General features: G+C 42.8%; 1 protein-coding gene across 34 annotated transcripts in view; it reads left to right on the top strand.

Annotated features, from left to right (window-relative positions):
* RAD51B (RAD51 paralog B) overlaps positions 1-16653 on the top strand; it is a 657779-nt gene that overhangs the window by 53759 nt on the left and 587367 nt on the right. For 33 of the 34 annotated variants that reach the window (XR_016226494.1, XR_016226495.1, XR_016226493.1 and 30 more), the window contains 2 exons: positions 46-165; positions 1498-1681. Coding sequence is in view for 28 of the 34 variants with exons in the window: in XM_051826348.3 (XP_051682308.1) it covers positions 46-165; positions 1498-1681 (304 nt within the window). In the remaining 6 variants the exon portion in view is untranslated. Of the gene's footprint in view, positions 1-45; positions 166-1039; positions 1166-1497; positions 1682-16653 lie in introns of those variants that run through there. The other variant, XM_089322168.1, reaches the window with a different exon arrangement.

Below are 16653 nucleotides of genomic sequence, written 5' to 3' on the forward strand. Positions count from 1 at the left end.
AATATCATTGATTGTTTCCATTTGTGCTCTCTCTCCCTCCCCCAGACTGATTGAGATAGCAGAATCCCGTTTTCCCAGATATTTTAACACCGAAGAAAAATTACTTTTGACAAGCAGTAAAGTTCATCTTTATCGGGAACTCAGCTGTGATGAAGTTATGCAAAGGTATGCTGTTTCAGATTTTGATGTTTCAGGAAAAATACTTTGAAGATAGCTTTCAGCTTTTGAGTAAAAAAAGTATCCTGACATATTACATGTACAGGAAATAATTATTTCCATATTCTTGATTTGCTGTAGCCTTTTGATTGAAGTGTTTCTTTAAAAATGAAAAAAAGATGAAATGAAAAAATGTTTTCAATTAAATATTACAGTGGTATATTTATTATATGTTGATCTATTAACAAAGTACCTCAATGTTTACCAGCTTAAAGTGACACACATCTATTATCTTGCACAGTTTCTGAGGGTTAGGTACAGGGAGTGGCTTACCTGGGTTTTTCTAGTACAAACTCACTCAAGAGGTTACCCTCAAGCTATTTGTCAGGGATGTGGTCATCCCAAGACTTGATAGGGGCTGGGGTATTTATTTTCTTCTCTTTCTAAAATTTATTTGAAAGGCAGCATTACAGAGACAGAAGGAGACAGAGGGAGAGAGAGAGAGGGCGAGCTCTTCCAACCGCTAGTTCACTGCCCACTTGGCCATGGTGGCTGAGTCTGGGTCGGGCTGAAGCCAGCAGCCTGGAACTCCATCTGGGCCTTCCACATGGGTGCCAGGGGTCCAGGCACTCAGACCACCTTCTGCTGATTTCCCAGCACATTAGCAGGGAGCTGGATCAGAAGTGGAGCATCCAGGACATGAAGTTGTGTTGGCATGAGGTGCCTGTGGTGACTTAACCCGTCGCACCACAATGCTGGCCCTGGCGCCAGAGCTTTTCTTTCCAAACTCACTCATGTAGTTGTTGCAAGGCCTGTATTCCTTGCTGGCTGTTGGCCAGAGGTCTCTTCTTCACCATTCCACTGAATGACAGCATAGCAACTTGGTTCCCTGAGAGAGTGGGCAAGGAAGGAGTGCCCAGGATGGAAGCTGGAGTCTTCTATGGCCTACTCTCAGAAATGGTGTCACGTGTTAGTGGGCACTCGGACCAACTCTGTCTGGCCCAATGTGGTAAGAGACTGTTCGAGGATGTGAACTGACAGGAGGTTGGAGGAAATGGGGGCCATTTTGGAGACTGGCTCCCACAAGCAGTTTAACTCTACAGTTGGAGCTTGAGAAGTACAGAGGAATCATGGAATTCTGAAACTACATGAAAACACTTTGCTCTATTTCTGCAAGAGTACACTTGTGTACAGGAGCTGAAAATAAGTTGTGTTTACTGAATTCTTGCAATCATTCCTGTAACTTAGGGAAGAACATTTTGTTGTTTAAACCTGTGCAATACCCTATTTTTCTACTGTAGCTGAGATTTATCTATCATTTTACACATTCTGCTTTTATAGGATCGAATCTCTGGAGGAAGACATTATTTCGAAAGGAGTTAAGCTTGTGATTATTGACTCTGTTGCTTCTGTGGTCAGAAAGGAGTTTGATACACAACTGCAGGGCAATATGAAAGAAAGGAACAAGTTCCTGGCCAGAGAAGCTTCCTTACTGAAGTATGTGGCTGAGGAGTTTTCCATCCCCGTAAGTTTTGCTTCTTCCCTGTTTTTTCCTTACACTTCTTTCATGTTAAATTCACTGACAAACTCTGTTAAGGGAAAACATAAAACAAGTGTTTTTTATAAGTAGTGGTTTAATTGCTATTACCCAGTATCACCATCTTCTTAAATTAGACCACCTGCTGAGATTCTTTTATCCTTTTCATAATTTGAACCTGGACAGATTTAAATGTTGTTTTCAAAAGTTCCTAAATTACTTTTTCTTCTTTCTCGTTGTTTGCTCTTTGTATATATTTTGTATCACATTGAGGTGAACATTAAATACTGAAACTCCAGCAATTGCCTCGGCCTGTTTCCAAGCAGCTTTTTGTTTACTGCAGTAGTTGTTGGTTTTCCAAGTATTCTGAGGTGGAGCGGCAGGGTAACTGTGTTCAGTGCTGTTTTGTACACAGTGGCATTTGGTTTGCTTCAGATGGCCAGAGAAGAACCATTAAGGGAGGTTTGGTATGGTCAGTAAGAAAACCTTGGAAGACTCTCTTGGCCTGGCTTTTGCTAGCAGGCATGTGGTCAGGAGGTCTGAAGAGTTGCTGGTGTGTGAGCTCCGAGACTCGAGCACTGTCGGGCTTTCAGTTGCAGCTGTGCCTCGTCTCAACAGAAGAGATAAAACGTGCTTGTGGTTTTAGAGTTTTTACACTTGATTGTGGAAAATTAAAACCTTGATCTTTGCAACATACAGAATGTGTAAAAATTGTGTAAACTATCACGCAGCCTTTGAGACTTGTAAAGCCGGGAGAGAGGTCAAGGGGAAAATGGGGCATATGAAAAGTTCTACACATCTTCATGTCTTTTTAATTCATATTTGGATTAAAGGGCAGTGTTGTAAAGTTTATCTTGGATGATGCTGATCTCAGGTGACTCCTCTTCCTGAGCAAGGAAGGCTCTCTGCCTTTTGTTGTTTTGAATAGAGCCACCTGAAAAAATAAGTACCTGGTATTCTTTTTTTTTAGTCTTTTCCTTTGCTTTTCTATTTATAAGTGCAGAATATGCTATTGCTTATATAACAACTTTGTGGAATTGATTTTTTTGTGACCAGTAAGTATTGCATTTAAAAGGCTTTTTTGAAAACTACTTCCTTTAGGAAATGTCAGAATTTTCCTAGTCTAATTGCCTCATTTAAATGAAATATCATGAACTTTCAAGTTTTGGTACTATATTTTGAATAAGTGACTTGAGATCGTGTGTTGTGTTCAGGAGTGACTGACCCGGTGCCTGCTTGCGGTTCCTCAGGCACCCCTGCCTCAAGGGGTACTTGCTGCTCCTCCTCTGGCTAGTCCTGCTCTCAGGTCTCCTTCTAGTGAGGAATTCCCGACCACAGAAGCACTGACCGTGCCGTGCCTCTCCGCTCTGCTATTGTGCTTTGTGGTTCTCCATCACAGGTTCACCCTCACGTGTCGTATTTGTGAGTTTATTGTTTGTGTCCCCCTTCCCGTCCATAGAGTGATTACTGGGACTCGGTCTACTTTCAGTGCCTAGCAGACAGCAGGCATTCACTAAATAATGCTGAATGTATGAACTGCAGACACTGCTTTTCTCTTTGATATTGGGCCAATCTTATATCTATTGGTACTAAACTTATTATTTTTTCAAAAGTCATAGTGTGTGGTTTTAAAAATTTATTTGTGTGTGAGAGAGACATTAACTGTTTGATTCACTCTTTAAGTGCACAAAATGGCAGGGCCTGGGCTGGTACTAGATCCAGGATCCTGGAATTCAGGTCAGGTCTCCCACATGGGTAGCAGGGACTGAACTACTTGAACCATCACCACTGCCTCCTAGCGGCTATATTGGCAGAAGATGGAATCTGGTTATGGTTAAAACCCAGGGAGTGTGATGGGGGATGTGGATGTCTTAACCACTAGGCTAAATGCTGGCTTCTGTGAACTCAGTTTTTAGTATTTGCGTTTCGCCCTAATTTTACCCTGTATTCCCTGAATACTATTTATCTTAATAGTAATAAAATGTAATTTTAGGTGGCAGAATGTTCTTATATGTGAACTGTACTCAGATTATACTGGCATCTTATAGGAAGAAAAAGAGGCCAGCACTGCGGCTCACTAGGCTAATCCTCCGCCTGCGGCGCCGGCACACCAGGTTCTAGTCCCGGTCGGGGCACCAGATTCTGTCCCGGTTGCTCCTCTTCCAGGCCAGCTCTCTGCTGTGGCCAGGGAGTGCAGTGGAGGATGGCCCAAGTGCTTGGGCCCTGCACCCACATGGGAGACCAGGAGGAAGCACCTGGCTCTTGGCTTCAGATAGGCGCAGTGCGCCGGCCGTAGCGGCCGTTTGGGGAGTGAACCAACGGAAGGAAGACCTTTCTTTCTGTCTGTCTGTCTGTCTGTCTCTCTCTCACTCACTGTCTAACTCTGCCTGTCCAAAGGAAAAAAAAAAAGAATAAAAAGTATCCTAAAGATATTTAAATTTGGAAAAGGCTTTAGAGATCTGCGCAGTAATCAGAGAGCGAGTCAATAGAAGAGATTTTGTCTCAGTCTAGCAAAACTATGAGAGGTGAACGTCTGATGGCCTCTGGGGACCGGGTGGGAAGCTATGCATTCCAGCTCGCTTTCTGACCATGGATCTGAGATGGTGGAGAGGACCAGGATCCTGCCTGGCATATTGACACCCTCCAGCTCTCTCTCCATTCAAATAAGAGTAGGGAATAAAGCCACCTTGGGTGATGGATAAGTACTTTTTTGAATTTTTAAATTTCTCTACGCTGGACATGAAATACCTATTATTATGGGTATTATGGGAAAGAAGCTTGAAGCCTAATTTGTATTTAATTTTGCTTGTGATGATGTATGTGTTTGCATACTCATGTGTGCATATTTATTTTTGTATGCAAGCATGCTTGCATGCATGGAGATTTCAGCCTCTTCTCTCAGTGATTGACAGAATTGGTAGATAGAAAGACAGTAAAGATGTAGAAGACCTGAATTACATAGTCAATACATTTGAGCTAATTGACTTTTTTTTTTTAAAAGAATTATTGATTTGGGCCGGCGCCGCAGCTCACTAGGCTAATCCTCCGCCTAGCGGCGCCGGCACACCGGGTTCTAGTCCTGGTTGGGGCGCCGGATTCTGTCCTGGTTGCCCCTCTTCCAGGCCAGCTCTCTGCTGTGGCCAGGGAGTGCAGTGGAGGATGGCCCAGGTGCTTGGGCCCTGCACCCCATGGGAGACCAGGAGAAGCACCTGGCTCCTGGCTCCTGCCATCGGATCAGCGCGGTGCGCCGGCTGCAGCGCGCTGGCCGCGGCGGCCATTGGAGGGTGAACCAACCGCAAAGGAAGACCTTTCTCTCTGTCTCTCTCTCTCACTGTCCACTCTGCCTGTCAAAAAAAAAAAAAAAAAAAAAAAAAAGAATTATTGATTTGAAAGAGGAGTTACAGAGAGAAGTAGAGCCAGAGAGAAAGGGAGGTCTTCCATTCCACTGGTTCACTCCCCAAATGACCACAACGGCCAGAGCTGAGCTGATCCGAAGCCAGGAGCCAGGAGCTTCTTCCAGGTCTCCCACATGGGTGCAGGGGCCCAAGGACTTGGGCCATCTTCTACTACTTTCCCAGGCCACAGCAGAGAGCTGGATCGGAAGTGAGCAGCCAGGACTTGAACTGGCACCAGTTTGGAATTCCTGCATGCAGGTGGAGGCTTTCACCCACTACGTCACAGTGCCGGCCCATTTTTATTCCTTTCAAGTACACATGGGATCTTCATTAATATAGACACATTTAAAATGTTGAAATGGTGCAAATGTTGACCATCAGCGAATCAAACTATAGATCAATAACAGTAGAAAATATTTGAAATTAGACAAGCCTTCTAAATGATCCATGTGTTATAGAATAAATTGCAAAAGAATTTAGAAAATATTTTGAAGCAGGTGAAAATGCAACATCAAAAATGTTGCGATACAGAAAAAGCAGTGACTAGAGGGGAATTTGTACAATTAAATGCTTATCATATAAAGGGAAAAGATTTTAAATTAATGATTTATTTTCTTGTCAAAAGCAGAAAAGAACAAATTAAATCAAAAGTAAGCAGAAAGAAGGAAATAATAAATTCAAGTAGACATTAATGAAATTAAAAACAGAAAAACAATAGAGGAAATATATGAAATCAAAGATATATAGAAAAAAATCAATGCAATTCATAAAACTCTCCTCAGATTTATCAAAAATAAAAGGAACAAATTTGCAGTATTAAGAGTGAAAAGGGGGATATTATTATAGACCCTACAGACATTAAATGGATAGTAAGGGAATGTTACAAAAAACTGTAGTCCAGTAAGTTTGATACTTTAAATGAAATATACAAATTCCTTGAAAGACACAAGCTTCCTAAGTTTCCTGAAGAAGAAATAGATAACCTGAACAACCCTAAATCTGTTAAGGAAATTGAATTTGTAGTTAAAAACCTTCCCACAAAAGAAACTGTAGGTCAGAACGGCTTTACTGGTGAAATCTAAACATTTAAGGAAGAAATAATACCAATTCTATAGAAATTCTTCCAGGAAATTTACAAGAAAAGAAAAACTAGAGGGCCAGCAGTGTAGCACCGCAGTTAAGCTGCTGTTTGGGTCTCTTTCATCCTTTACTGGTCTGGCTGCTCGCACCCTTGGGTGCTCCATGCCTCCAAGCTAGATTCTGGCTAATGCACCTGGCGGCAGCCAATGCAGCACATGGTGGCCCTTGCCAGGCTCCTGCTTTGGCCGTTGGGGGCACTGGGGAGTGACCCAGCAGATGGAAGATAGATGTCTCTCTCTTGCTCTCCCCTCTCCCCCATCCTTTGTCATTCTGCCTTTCAGACAAATAAATAAATCTGTAAACTAAGAAAGAAAAACTATCGACCAATCCCCCATGAGTATAAACACATAAATCCCTAACAAAATATTGGTAAATCAAATCTTGCAATAAGTAAAAAGGATAATATATCATGACCAAGTGGAGCTTATTTCAGGAACACCAGTGTTGATTTTGAATGCAACATTCAACTATAAAAATAAAAAAAATTTAAAAAGTCTCCCATCTGACCATATGATCATCTTAGTAGATGCAAGAAAGAAATCAATGAACAGAATTCAAAATCTACTCATGATGAAAACTCCAGCAAACCAGGAGTAGAAAGGAACCTTCTCAACCTGATAAATGGTATTTACAAAATTCCTACAGCTAGCATCATATTTAGTGGTGAATTATTGAACACTTTCTTCTTAAGATTGAGAACAAAGCAAAGATGCTCCACTCTTACCACTAATTAACAGTATACTATAGGTTCCAGCCAGTGTAATATGGCAAGAGAGAATTTAAGTACATGCACATTAGAAAGGAAATAAAACTATCTTTATTCACAAACAATATGATGTTCTTCGTTCAAAATTCCAGAGACTGTATAAGTGATTTTGTCAAGATTGCAAGATACAAGTATCAATATATAGAAATCAATTGTTTTTTCTGTGTGTGAGCAAGAACAATTGGGAATTGAAAACAGCTACTGTAAGAGCACTAAAAGATGAAATATTTAATTATCAATATAATGAAATATATGTAAGATTTTTATGTCTCAGGAATCTTTCTTTCAGAAATATATCTACCAAAGAAATGATGGCATATATCCACACAAAAACCTGTATATAAATGTCTACAGTAGGTTTATCCATACTTATCCAACACCAGAAACAACTCAAAGGTGCGTCAACTGGTGGAGTGGATAGAGAAATTGGTATTTGTACAATGAAATATTCATACACTGGAATGCTACTACTCAGCAGTACAAAGAAACAAGCCACTGATGTAATTGACAGGGATGAATCTGAAAAGTATGATATTAAGTGAAAGAAACCAGACTCCAATGGCTGCATTTTGTATGATTTGTTTTATGACACTGTAGAAGAGGTGTAACTATGGAAATTACAGTCAGGGCAGTGGCTGCAGGATCTCAGGGTCAGAGGATGAGGGCATTGGTTACAAATGAGATGGGAATGCTCATCGTTCTGATTGTGGTGGTTACAGTGTACATCAGTTTGTCAAAACTTGTTTTACCGTACTCCCAACGAGGATGTTTTTGTATTGAACATCAGCTTTACCTCAAGAAACAAGAACAAAAACCAAATAGAGGAGTGGACGTTTGGCTTAGCAGTTAAGGTGGCGGGTAAGGCAAGCATGCCCCGTTTTGATACGTCACTCTGCTCCTGACTCCAGCTTCCTGCTATTGCAGACCCTGGGAGGCTCAAGTGATCGGACTCCTGCCACCCTGTGAGGGGCCTAGATTGAGTTCCCTGCTCCTGGCTTTGGCCCCTGGCCTGGCATGAAGTAAACTAGCAGATGGCAGCACTCTCTCTCTTAACTGAATAAATTAAAAAAAAATTTAGGAAGCAAATGAAACAGTGAATGCTAGATGGATCTCTTATGATTCTTATTTATTCTCTGGCTTTAATTCTGTGTAACCTTGAGGAAAGGAAAATTGCCAAGTTTATTTACACAGTGACTTTATTTTCAGCAGTTCAAGGTTTGTCCTACCAGTCTTCCTTTGGAAAAAAAAAATTACTATTGTCTTTGGAATTTGTGTGACAATACCAAATTGTTGAAGGTTATTCCACGTTGTATCATAATAGCCTGCTTCAAAATTAATTTCAAAGTTTTTTTCCCCAGTGAGTTATAGAAGCAGTAATTTGCTGAGGGCTCATATATAGGTAAGAAGCATTGTGTAATTGTTCCTGATCCTCTTGTTACTTATTGCCTTTTTTAAACTCTTTTTTTCTGTTTTCTTTCTTAACCAATATTTTTGTTGATGAAGGTCGTCGTGTTTGGGCAGCTTGCAGACGCAGTGAGCACAGTCAAGGCTGCTGGAAACACCATGAGCCTTAGTGAAGACACTGAGGCAAATTTTAAAGACCTGGACTGTTTTGTTTTCTCCTCCAGAAGTTAGCCAGAGAGTTGTGTCTGAAATGCGTGCCTGCTTTCCAGAGATGATTTATCTGCTGCAAGCATCCTTTCTCGAGGTTGAAGAAGAATGCACCTTCAGGCTCTTTGCTTTGTCTTGTCTTCATTGGTGGTGACAAGATGTTATAATCTCAGTCAAGATTTAGATCTAGAGACTTTATTTGATTGGCTTTGTGGCAAGTAAAAAAAAAAGAGCTCTTTGGAGTAGTTTATATGAGGAACACTTTTTTTGTTTTTGTTGTTAAGCGGGGTAGGGAAGATGTAGTGTTAGCACATAGAATTCTGTGTTTTCGGGACTTTCAGGGCCCCCACAGTCTTCAGGTTTGCATCTGGCTGCCATAGATGGTTTGGATCCTTCCTCAGAGTTCTGAGATGTGCAGGCACTGACTGGGGGAGCACACCGGCACTTACTTGAGTCACATGGGAGTGAGGCAGGGCTCTTTTCCCTGTCACAGTTTATTATACTCGTTTATCTTTTTAGAGCTTTTTCTGATGGGCTCACATTAAGGAGTTACACAGCTTTTCCTTTTATGATGTTTGTGAAATGTTTGATTTTCAGTGTATTTAACATGTTGATAAAGTTCAAGGATACTTCAAAAAGTTCACAGAGAGTGGAATGAAAAGAAAGTTGATTTGACCACTGATTACTAAAGTAGGTTGTGCATTGGGTGGACCTATAATACTACATTTGGTAACTAGAACAAAATGTTAGAAATACCTTTTTTTTTGCAAGAACCAAAAAATATTTTATCCTCAACTCTTGAGGATTGTTGTGCTAAATAATTAAATCACAGGGAGACTCTGCCTTGCCTCTGAATGAATGAAAGGACAGAATTGATAAGGCAAAAATTCTTTCTACCCTTCTTCCCCTCTTTTCCTCTTAAAGATGGAATGTAAATGTAAATCCTCTTCTTGGAGACAGCCTTTGTCACCCCAAAGACAGCACCAGCAGAATACTCCAGTAGATCTTAGTCCATTGGTTTCTTCCCATAGTTTTAGTTTTCTTACCTATAAAACCCTGGAACTGCTCTTTTTTTTTTTTTTTTTTTTTGTCTTGCCACTCCTCTAAAATTTATTGGTTTTTGTTAAAATACTATTTTTTTTTTTGACAGGCAGAGTAGACAGTGAGAGAGAGAGACAGAGAGAAAGGTCTTCCTTTGCCGTTGGTTCACCCTCCAATGGCTGCCACGGCCGGCGCACCGTGCTGATCCGATGGCAGGAGCCAGGTACTTTTCCTGGTCTCCCATGGGGTGCAGGGCCCAAGTACTCGGGCCATCCTCCACTGCACTTCCCTGGCCACAGCAGAGAGCTGGCCTGGAAGAGGGGCAACCAGGACAAAATCCGGCGCCCCGACCGGGACCAGAACCTGGTGTGCTGGCGCCGCAAGGCGAAGGATTAGCCTAGTGAGCCGCGGCGCCGGCCAAAATACTATTTTTTTAAAGATTTATTTATTTATTTGAAAGTCAGAGTTATACACAGAAAGGTGAGGGAGGGGGTGAGGGAGGGGGAGAGGGAGGGGGAGAGGGAGGGGGAGAGGGAGGGGGAGAAAGAGAGAGAAAGAGAGAGAAAGAGAGAGAGAGAGAGAGGAAGAGAAAGAAAGAAAGAAAGAAAGAAAGAAAGAAAGAAAGAAAGAAAGAAAGAAAGAAAGAAAGAAAGAAAGAAAGAAAGAAAGAAAGAAAGAAAGAAAGAAAGAAAGAAAGAAAGAAAGAAAGAAAGAAAGAAAGAAAGAAAGAAAGAAAGAAAGAAAGAAAGAAAGAAAGAAAGAAAGAAAATCTTCCATCTGCTGTTTCACTCTCCAGATGGCTGCAATGGCCGGAGCTGTGCTGATCTGAAGCCAGGAGCCAGGAGCTTCCTCCAGGTCTCCCATGTGGGTACAGGGGCCCAAGGACTTGGGCCATCTTCCACTGCTTTCCCAGGCCATACCAGAGAGCTGGATCAGAAAAGGAGCAGCCGGGACTAGAACCAGTGCCCATATGGGATGCTGGCGCTTCAGGCCAGGGCATTAACCCGTTGGGCCACAGCACCAGCCCCGTTAAAATACTATTTAAGATAGAGTTCTGGGCCGGCGCCGCAGCTCAATAGGCTAATCCTCCGCCTTGTGGCGCTGGCACACCAGGTTCTAGTCCCAGTCGGGCCGCCGGATTCTGTCCCGGTTGCCCCTCTTCCAGGCCAGCTCTCTGCTGTGGCCCGGGAGTGCAGTGGAAGATGGCCCAAGTGCTTGGGCCCTGCACCTGCGTGGGAGACCAGGAGAAGCACCTGGCTCTTGGCTTCAGATCAGCGCCGTGCGCCGGCCATGGTGCGGCGGCCATTGGAGGGTGAACCAACGGCAAAGGAAGACCTTTCTCTCTGTCTCTCTCTCTCTCACTGTCCACTCTGCCTGTCAAAAAAAAAAAAAAAAAAAAGATAGAGTTCTGATCCACTGCCTTCAGAGAGTTGCTTTTCTCCCACATGTTGTACACTGCGTGCATTATTGATCTTCCTTGTTTTTCTCTTGTTAATCTGTCCTGTGTTACAGGGATCTGTCCTAGCTATGAATTTATGAGGGTTGAGAAAAATCATGTAGTTCTCTGCTTCAACTTTTTATATTATACTTAAGCATTTCTATTTTATATGTATTTTTACTGTATCAAATATATTAGAACTGTAGATACAAATATACATTCACACACACTAATAGTAGACTTATATTAGGAGTATTTTTTTTTTGGATGTGTGATTGTAGTAGTAACCATTGCCCTTATTCACAGAATTTCAGGTAAGTAGAGCTTTTTTAAATGTCATTGAGACTTTCTGTCTCTTAAAATCATGCTGTGCTAAAACCTACCTAAAAGACAGTTTTTACTTGCTGAAGGGTTTTGGGTTATAAGAATTTTCTCCTGAAATCAGGCAGCTCTGAGTTAGCAGAGTCTTCCACTTCCTACCTGCACTTAATTACTTTTCTGCTTCTCAATTTCATGATGTATAAAAAGGGGATAATAATGCTTAAAACTGTGGCATGGCACCCGTTCCTGAATAGAGGCTTCAGGTGTTAGAGGACGATGTTTTAAAGAAAAGTGTTTGTGCAGGAGTGGAAGCTGGGTGTCCTCTCAAGTACACGTAGCCTCATATACGCCTTAGCGGGTGATTGATTCAGAAGAGCTGTAAGGGACGCTTATGTCCAATAGTAACTGTCTCACCTCCCTTCAGTATTTTGTTGCCCACTTGTTGGTTTCTAACTTTCAGGTGCTGGTGAGGCTAGTCTCATTTTGTTCTATTAGCTCATCTGGGCCAGGGGTCAGCAAATGTTTTCTGTACAGGGCCAAAAGAGCAATATTTTAGGCACTGTGGGCAGAATAGTTTCTTTGGCAACTACCTGGCTTTGCCCTTGTATTGTGAAAGTAGCCATAGGCAGTTTACAAATGCAGGAATGTGGCTGTAGTCCAATAAAACTTTGTTTACAAGAGCAGATGGAGGGCTGGGTTTCACCCATTGGCCAGTCTGCCAACCCCTGTCTAACCCATCTACTTTCTCTCTAAACTCAGGATCCCATAGTTTGCTACTATAAAAGCTCAGAACCTTTAGAAATTAGAAAAAGAGATAAGAAAGGAGACTGTTCATAAAAGCAGTGTTTTCTCAAACTAGTTTAAGGTACTGACCCCTTTTAAATGCTAATCCTTGTGGACCGTGTCGCTCCCCGTCTTCGTGGAGGAACGACACAGGACCCTGCGCCGTTCCTTCGTCTGCTCGGCCCTCCCCGGGCTTGCTGCTGGTTCTTCCCGGGTTGGCTACTGTCCCTTCCACCTCCGTGGAAGGGCGGTTCCCCCTGCCACATTCCCCACTTCCGCGGGGGAGCGGCACACCGCCGGCCGGCTCTCTCGGGGGCTGCACAGGTGTTCTCCTTAGATGTTCCTGGTGCATGTTGTCTCTCTCCTCCTTTATAGTCCTCTTCCACCAATCCCAACTCTGCTACCCACACGCCGAGTACGCTGCTCTCCTCCAATCAGGAGCAGGTCCCACAGTTTATTGGTTGAACTGGAGGCAGCTGTGTAGAAGCTGTTTCCCTTCTCAGCGCCATATTGTGGGAAAGCAGATGCATAGAATAAGTCTTAATTCCAGTAACTTAGTCTAGTCCGAGTTGCTCCCAGTTGCTCCCCACAGACTGCATTACTGACTTCACTTTATTATAATATCACAGAAATATATGTAGCTAATAGCTCTTTATATTAAGTCTTACATACAAAATATAAAGGTGGGTTGCATTGATTAGCAACACAGTACTATTCAAATATATTGTTAATTTAATGTTATGGATGATAATTTGCTAAATTAAGTGATTGCTTATAATATCTGACAGTTTCTTTCCAATTTAATACGTCCCGACTATAGTTTCTGTGATGACTCGGCTTTCCCATCTCCTTCGTCTATTTGAACTACCATGAAGCTTTCTTCTGCTGGGGAAGGGTGACGGCGTTTGGACCTCTGTGGCAGGAATCCATTTAAATTTTAAGCTCACTATTGCTCTTTTCTACGTGAGTCCCTGACAGCTAAACAGGCACTGACTGATACTTGGTGGAAAACAGATATAATGATATTTTTTGGAAGTTTTTAATTATGTACTGCTTGTACTAATATTTTGAGGCTCTCAGTAAAATGAAAATATAAACTTAAAAAAATTCTTAGAGAATTTTATAGGCCTTTGAATATGTTCAGATTGGTGGTTGAGGAACATAGTTGTAAAGTTTGGTGGAGTCCTTTTCCTCAAGTTTATGGGGATGTATGAGGAACACTTTGTTACTGGGATAGAAGATGCTGAACTTTTGTCTTTTGAAAGCATGTTCACATTAGTGTTGGAAAAATAGTAGGCTCTGAAACTGTTTAGAGATACTTGATGAAAATAACATAAGAAAAGAGTCAAATATGCACATCGCCTGTATAAAATAAATTGTGGTTATGGTTATAATGCCTGTTTATCATTGACTTCTAATTACCATATATAGAACAGTTATTATACATATTGTAAATTACATTGTATCAGATTAAAATAATAGGATTTTCTTGCCAGGAAGGACTTTAACGATAACTTAGATTAACCCCTTCATTATACAGATGACCCTGAGGCCTAAAAGTGACTTGACTTATTCAAGGACACTTCAGCCTGCAAGAAGATAGATTAATGTGTAAATGCAAGATGTTGTGGATGCTTTTCTGCTGCAGAAATTATTTATTCTCAGAGACCTACAGAGCAATAGTGGACTATAAACTTTTTATTTTTTAAAAAGATTTGTTTATTTGAAATGCAGGGTGACAGAGAAAGAAAGATACACCTCCACAAACACATAACACAGAGAAATCTTTAATCTACTGGCTCACTCCCAGTATGGCTTCCAGGGGCAGGATTGGTCCAGGTCAAAGCCAGGAGCCTGGAACTCCATCTGAGTCTCCCAGTTGGTGGCAGGGGCCCGAGTACTTGAGCCATCTTCCTCTGCTTTCCTGGGCACATTCGCAGAGAGCGGGATTGGAAGTGGAGTGCCTGAGACTTGAATCAGTGCTCCAATATGGTATTTGTTTTGTAGGCAGCGGGTTAACCTGCTGTGCTGTAATGTCAACTCCCATTTTTATTTTTTAAAAATGTTTATTTTCATCTACTTGAAAGGCAAAGCGACACACACACACACACACACACACAAAGGGGGAGAGAGAGAGATTGTCCATATGCTAATTCTGTCCCCAAATGTAGCCACCAGAGGTGGGCCAGGCTACAGCCAAGAGCTAGAAACTCCATTAGGGTCTCCCACATGGATATCAGGGCCACAAGCAGTTGAACCAACATCTTCTGCCTCTCAGGATGCATTAGCAGGAAGCTAGATTGGAAGTAGAGGTGCAGGAACTCAGATGACCCTCTGATACAGGATGTGGGCATCTCAAGTGGCAGCCCAACCCACTGTGCCACAATGCCTACCTCCCTTTTATTTATCTTTTGACACACAGTAATTGTATATATTTATGGGGTACAGTGTGACACTTCAATACATGTATACAGTTTATAATGGTGATATATACATCAGGGTAATTGGCATATCTGTGACCTCGGATATACATCATTTCTTTGTGTATTGACAACATTCAAAATCATTAATTGTTGTCAATCATAGTTGTTCTACTGTGCTGTGTAACATTAGAAGTTATTCTGCCTGTCCAGCTGCACCCTGTACCTGTTGATGATCCTTTCTCCATCTCCCCCACACCCTTCCCAGGCTCTGGATAACCACTATTTTATTTTCTTCTTTGAGATCAACGTTTTGGCTTCCACATATAAGTTGAGAGCATCTATGTTTGTCTTTTAACACCCATATGTCATTTAACATGGTATTCTCTAGTTTCATCCATGTTGCTGCAAACCACAGGATTTCATTCTCAGTGACTGACTGATATTTTATTGTGTATATGTACTGCATTTTCTTTACCCGTTGATCCGCTGATGGACACCTGGGTCGATTGCATATCTTGCCTATTGTGAATAGTGAGTGTGGTGCTCGTTGACATACTAATTTCAGTTACTTTGGATATACTCATATACCTGATAGTGGAATTGCTAGGTTGTATTGTAGTTCTATTTCTAGGTTTTTGAGGAGCTGCCATACTATTTTTCAAACTGGTATATTACTTTACTTTCCCACGAATAGTATGAGAGTTTCCTTTTCTCCGCAAACCTCACCAGCATTTGTTATTTTTTTCTGTTTCTAATAATATTCATCCTTAGTGGGGTGAGATGGTATCTCATTGTGGTTTTAACATGCACTTCCCTGATGATTACAGATGTTGAACGTTTTTCAGGTACTTGGTTGGCCTTTTGTATCTCTTCTTTGGATGACTGTCTTTGCAGGTGGCCCCGATTTGTTTGATGCAGTTGTGGGCTGTGACGTTTGTTTGTGTCTAAGGGCTTTGCAGAGATGGGCTGCACTGGTAGACCCAGATAGGGTACTTATCTGCAGGTCAGGGCTGCCCAGGTGACTTCAAGAAGACTCTGGGGACCTACCTGCTTAGGGAGCTGTGCCTAGCTTCTTCTGGGGCCAGGAGGGGGTGGACGGGACGAGGCATCTGCATCTCAAGGCCTCAGTGGGCCCAGCTTTTTCTGACAGAGGCTGCTCAACTGTTTCTTCAGGCCACAGGAAAGTGGCAATGGTTGTTTCTTGCTTTCTGAGGTCCTCAGTGGTTCAGGCCATTCAGGAAAGTCTGCTTGGCTGCTTCCAGGGTTGTTGGAGGGCTGGGGAGGCCTGAGTGTCCGCTTCTCTGGGCCTGCACGAGCTGAGCTGCTTGGATTAGATTGCGTGGGTTTGTTCTGGCCCTAAGGGTTGGTGGCTTCCTGGGGTGAGGGTGCTGGTGGGCCATGTGACTGCTTCCAGTGAGCAGAAAGTGGGCAGGGCTGCCTACCTGTTTTCTAGAGGGTCTCCTTAGGGTGAGTCGTTCACCGAGCTGCCTGGGTGCTTCTAGAGGCCAAGAGGATGAGTGAGGCCACCCTGGCTGGTTCACAGGACTAGGTCAGCAGAGCTGCTGGGGCAACTGCCCAGTTGCTTTATAGGACCTGGGTTACAGGACCTCCAGGTGGCTCTGTGCAGCCAGAGGCTGGCTAGGGGAGGGCGCAATGTAGGCTGGGCTCTTTCTCTGGGTAGAGACATGGGTGTGATGACCTGGCAGCTGTGCAGACTGGTCTTACTTTGCGCAAGGACCCCAGGGTTCTCCTGTGGTAAATGCTTCAGCCTTCTGTGGTATGGGTGGGAACTGTGGGGGGCCTCTCGCTCACCTTCCCTCACTGAGTGAAGACCCTCTCGGTTCAGGGCTGATCTGGAAAGATGGGACAGTAGATGGGGTGTGCCTAGTTCCCTTCCTGATAAGACCGTCCTGTACCGTTGTGCTCTGAGTGTCCCTGCCACATGCCCCCTGAACTCCAGTGCAGGGAAGGAGCTGTTGTCTTCCCCTAGTTTTGGTTCTTTGTTGTGGAGGGAAGCATGCCAGCACCTCTGTCTTAGCCAG

The sequence above is a fragment of the Oryctolagus cuniculus genome, chromosome 20, assembly GCF_051225735.1.
Source record: "Oryctolagus cuniculus isolate XC-2025 breed Fujian yellow rabbit chromosome 20, ASM5122573v1, whole genome shotgun sequence".
Taxonomy (NCBI): domain Eukaryota; kingdom Metazoa; phylum Chordata; class Mammalia; order Lagomorpha; family Leporidae; genus Oryctolagus; species Oryctolagus cuniculus.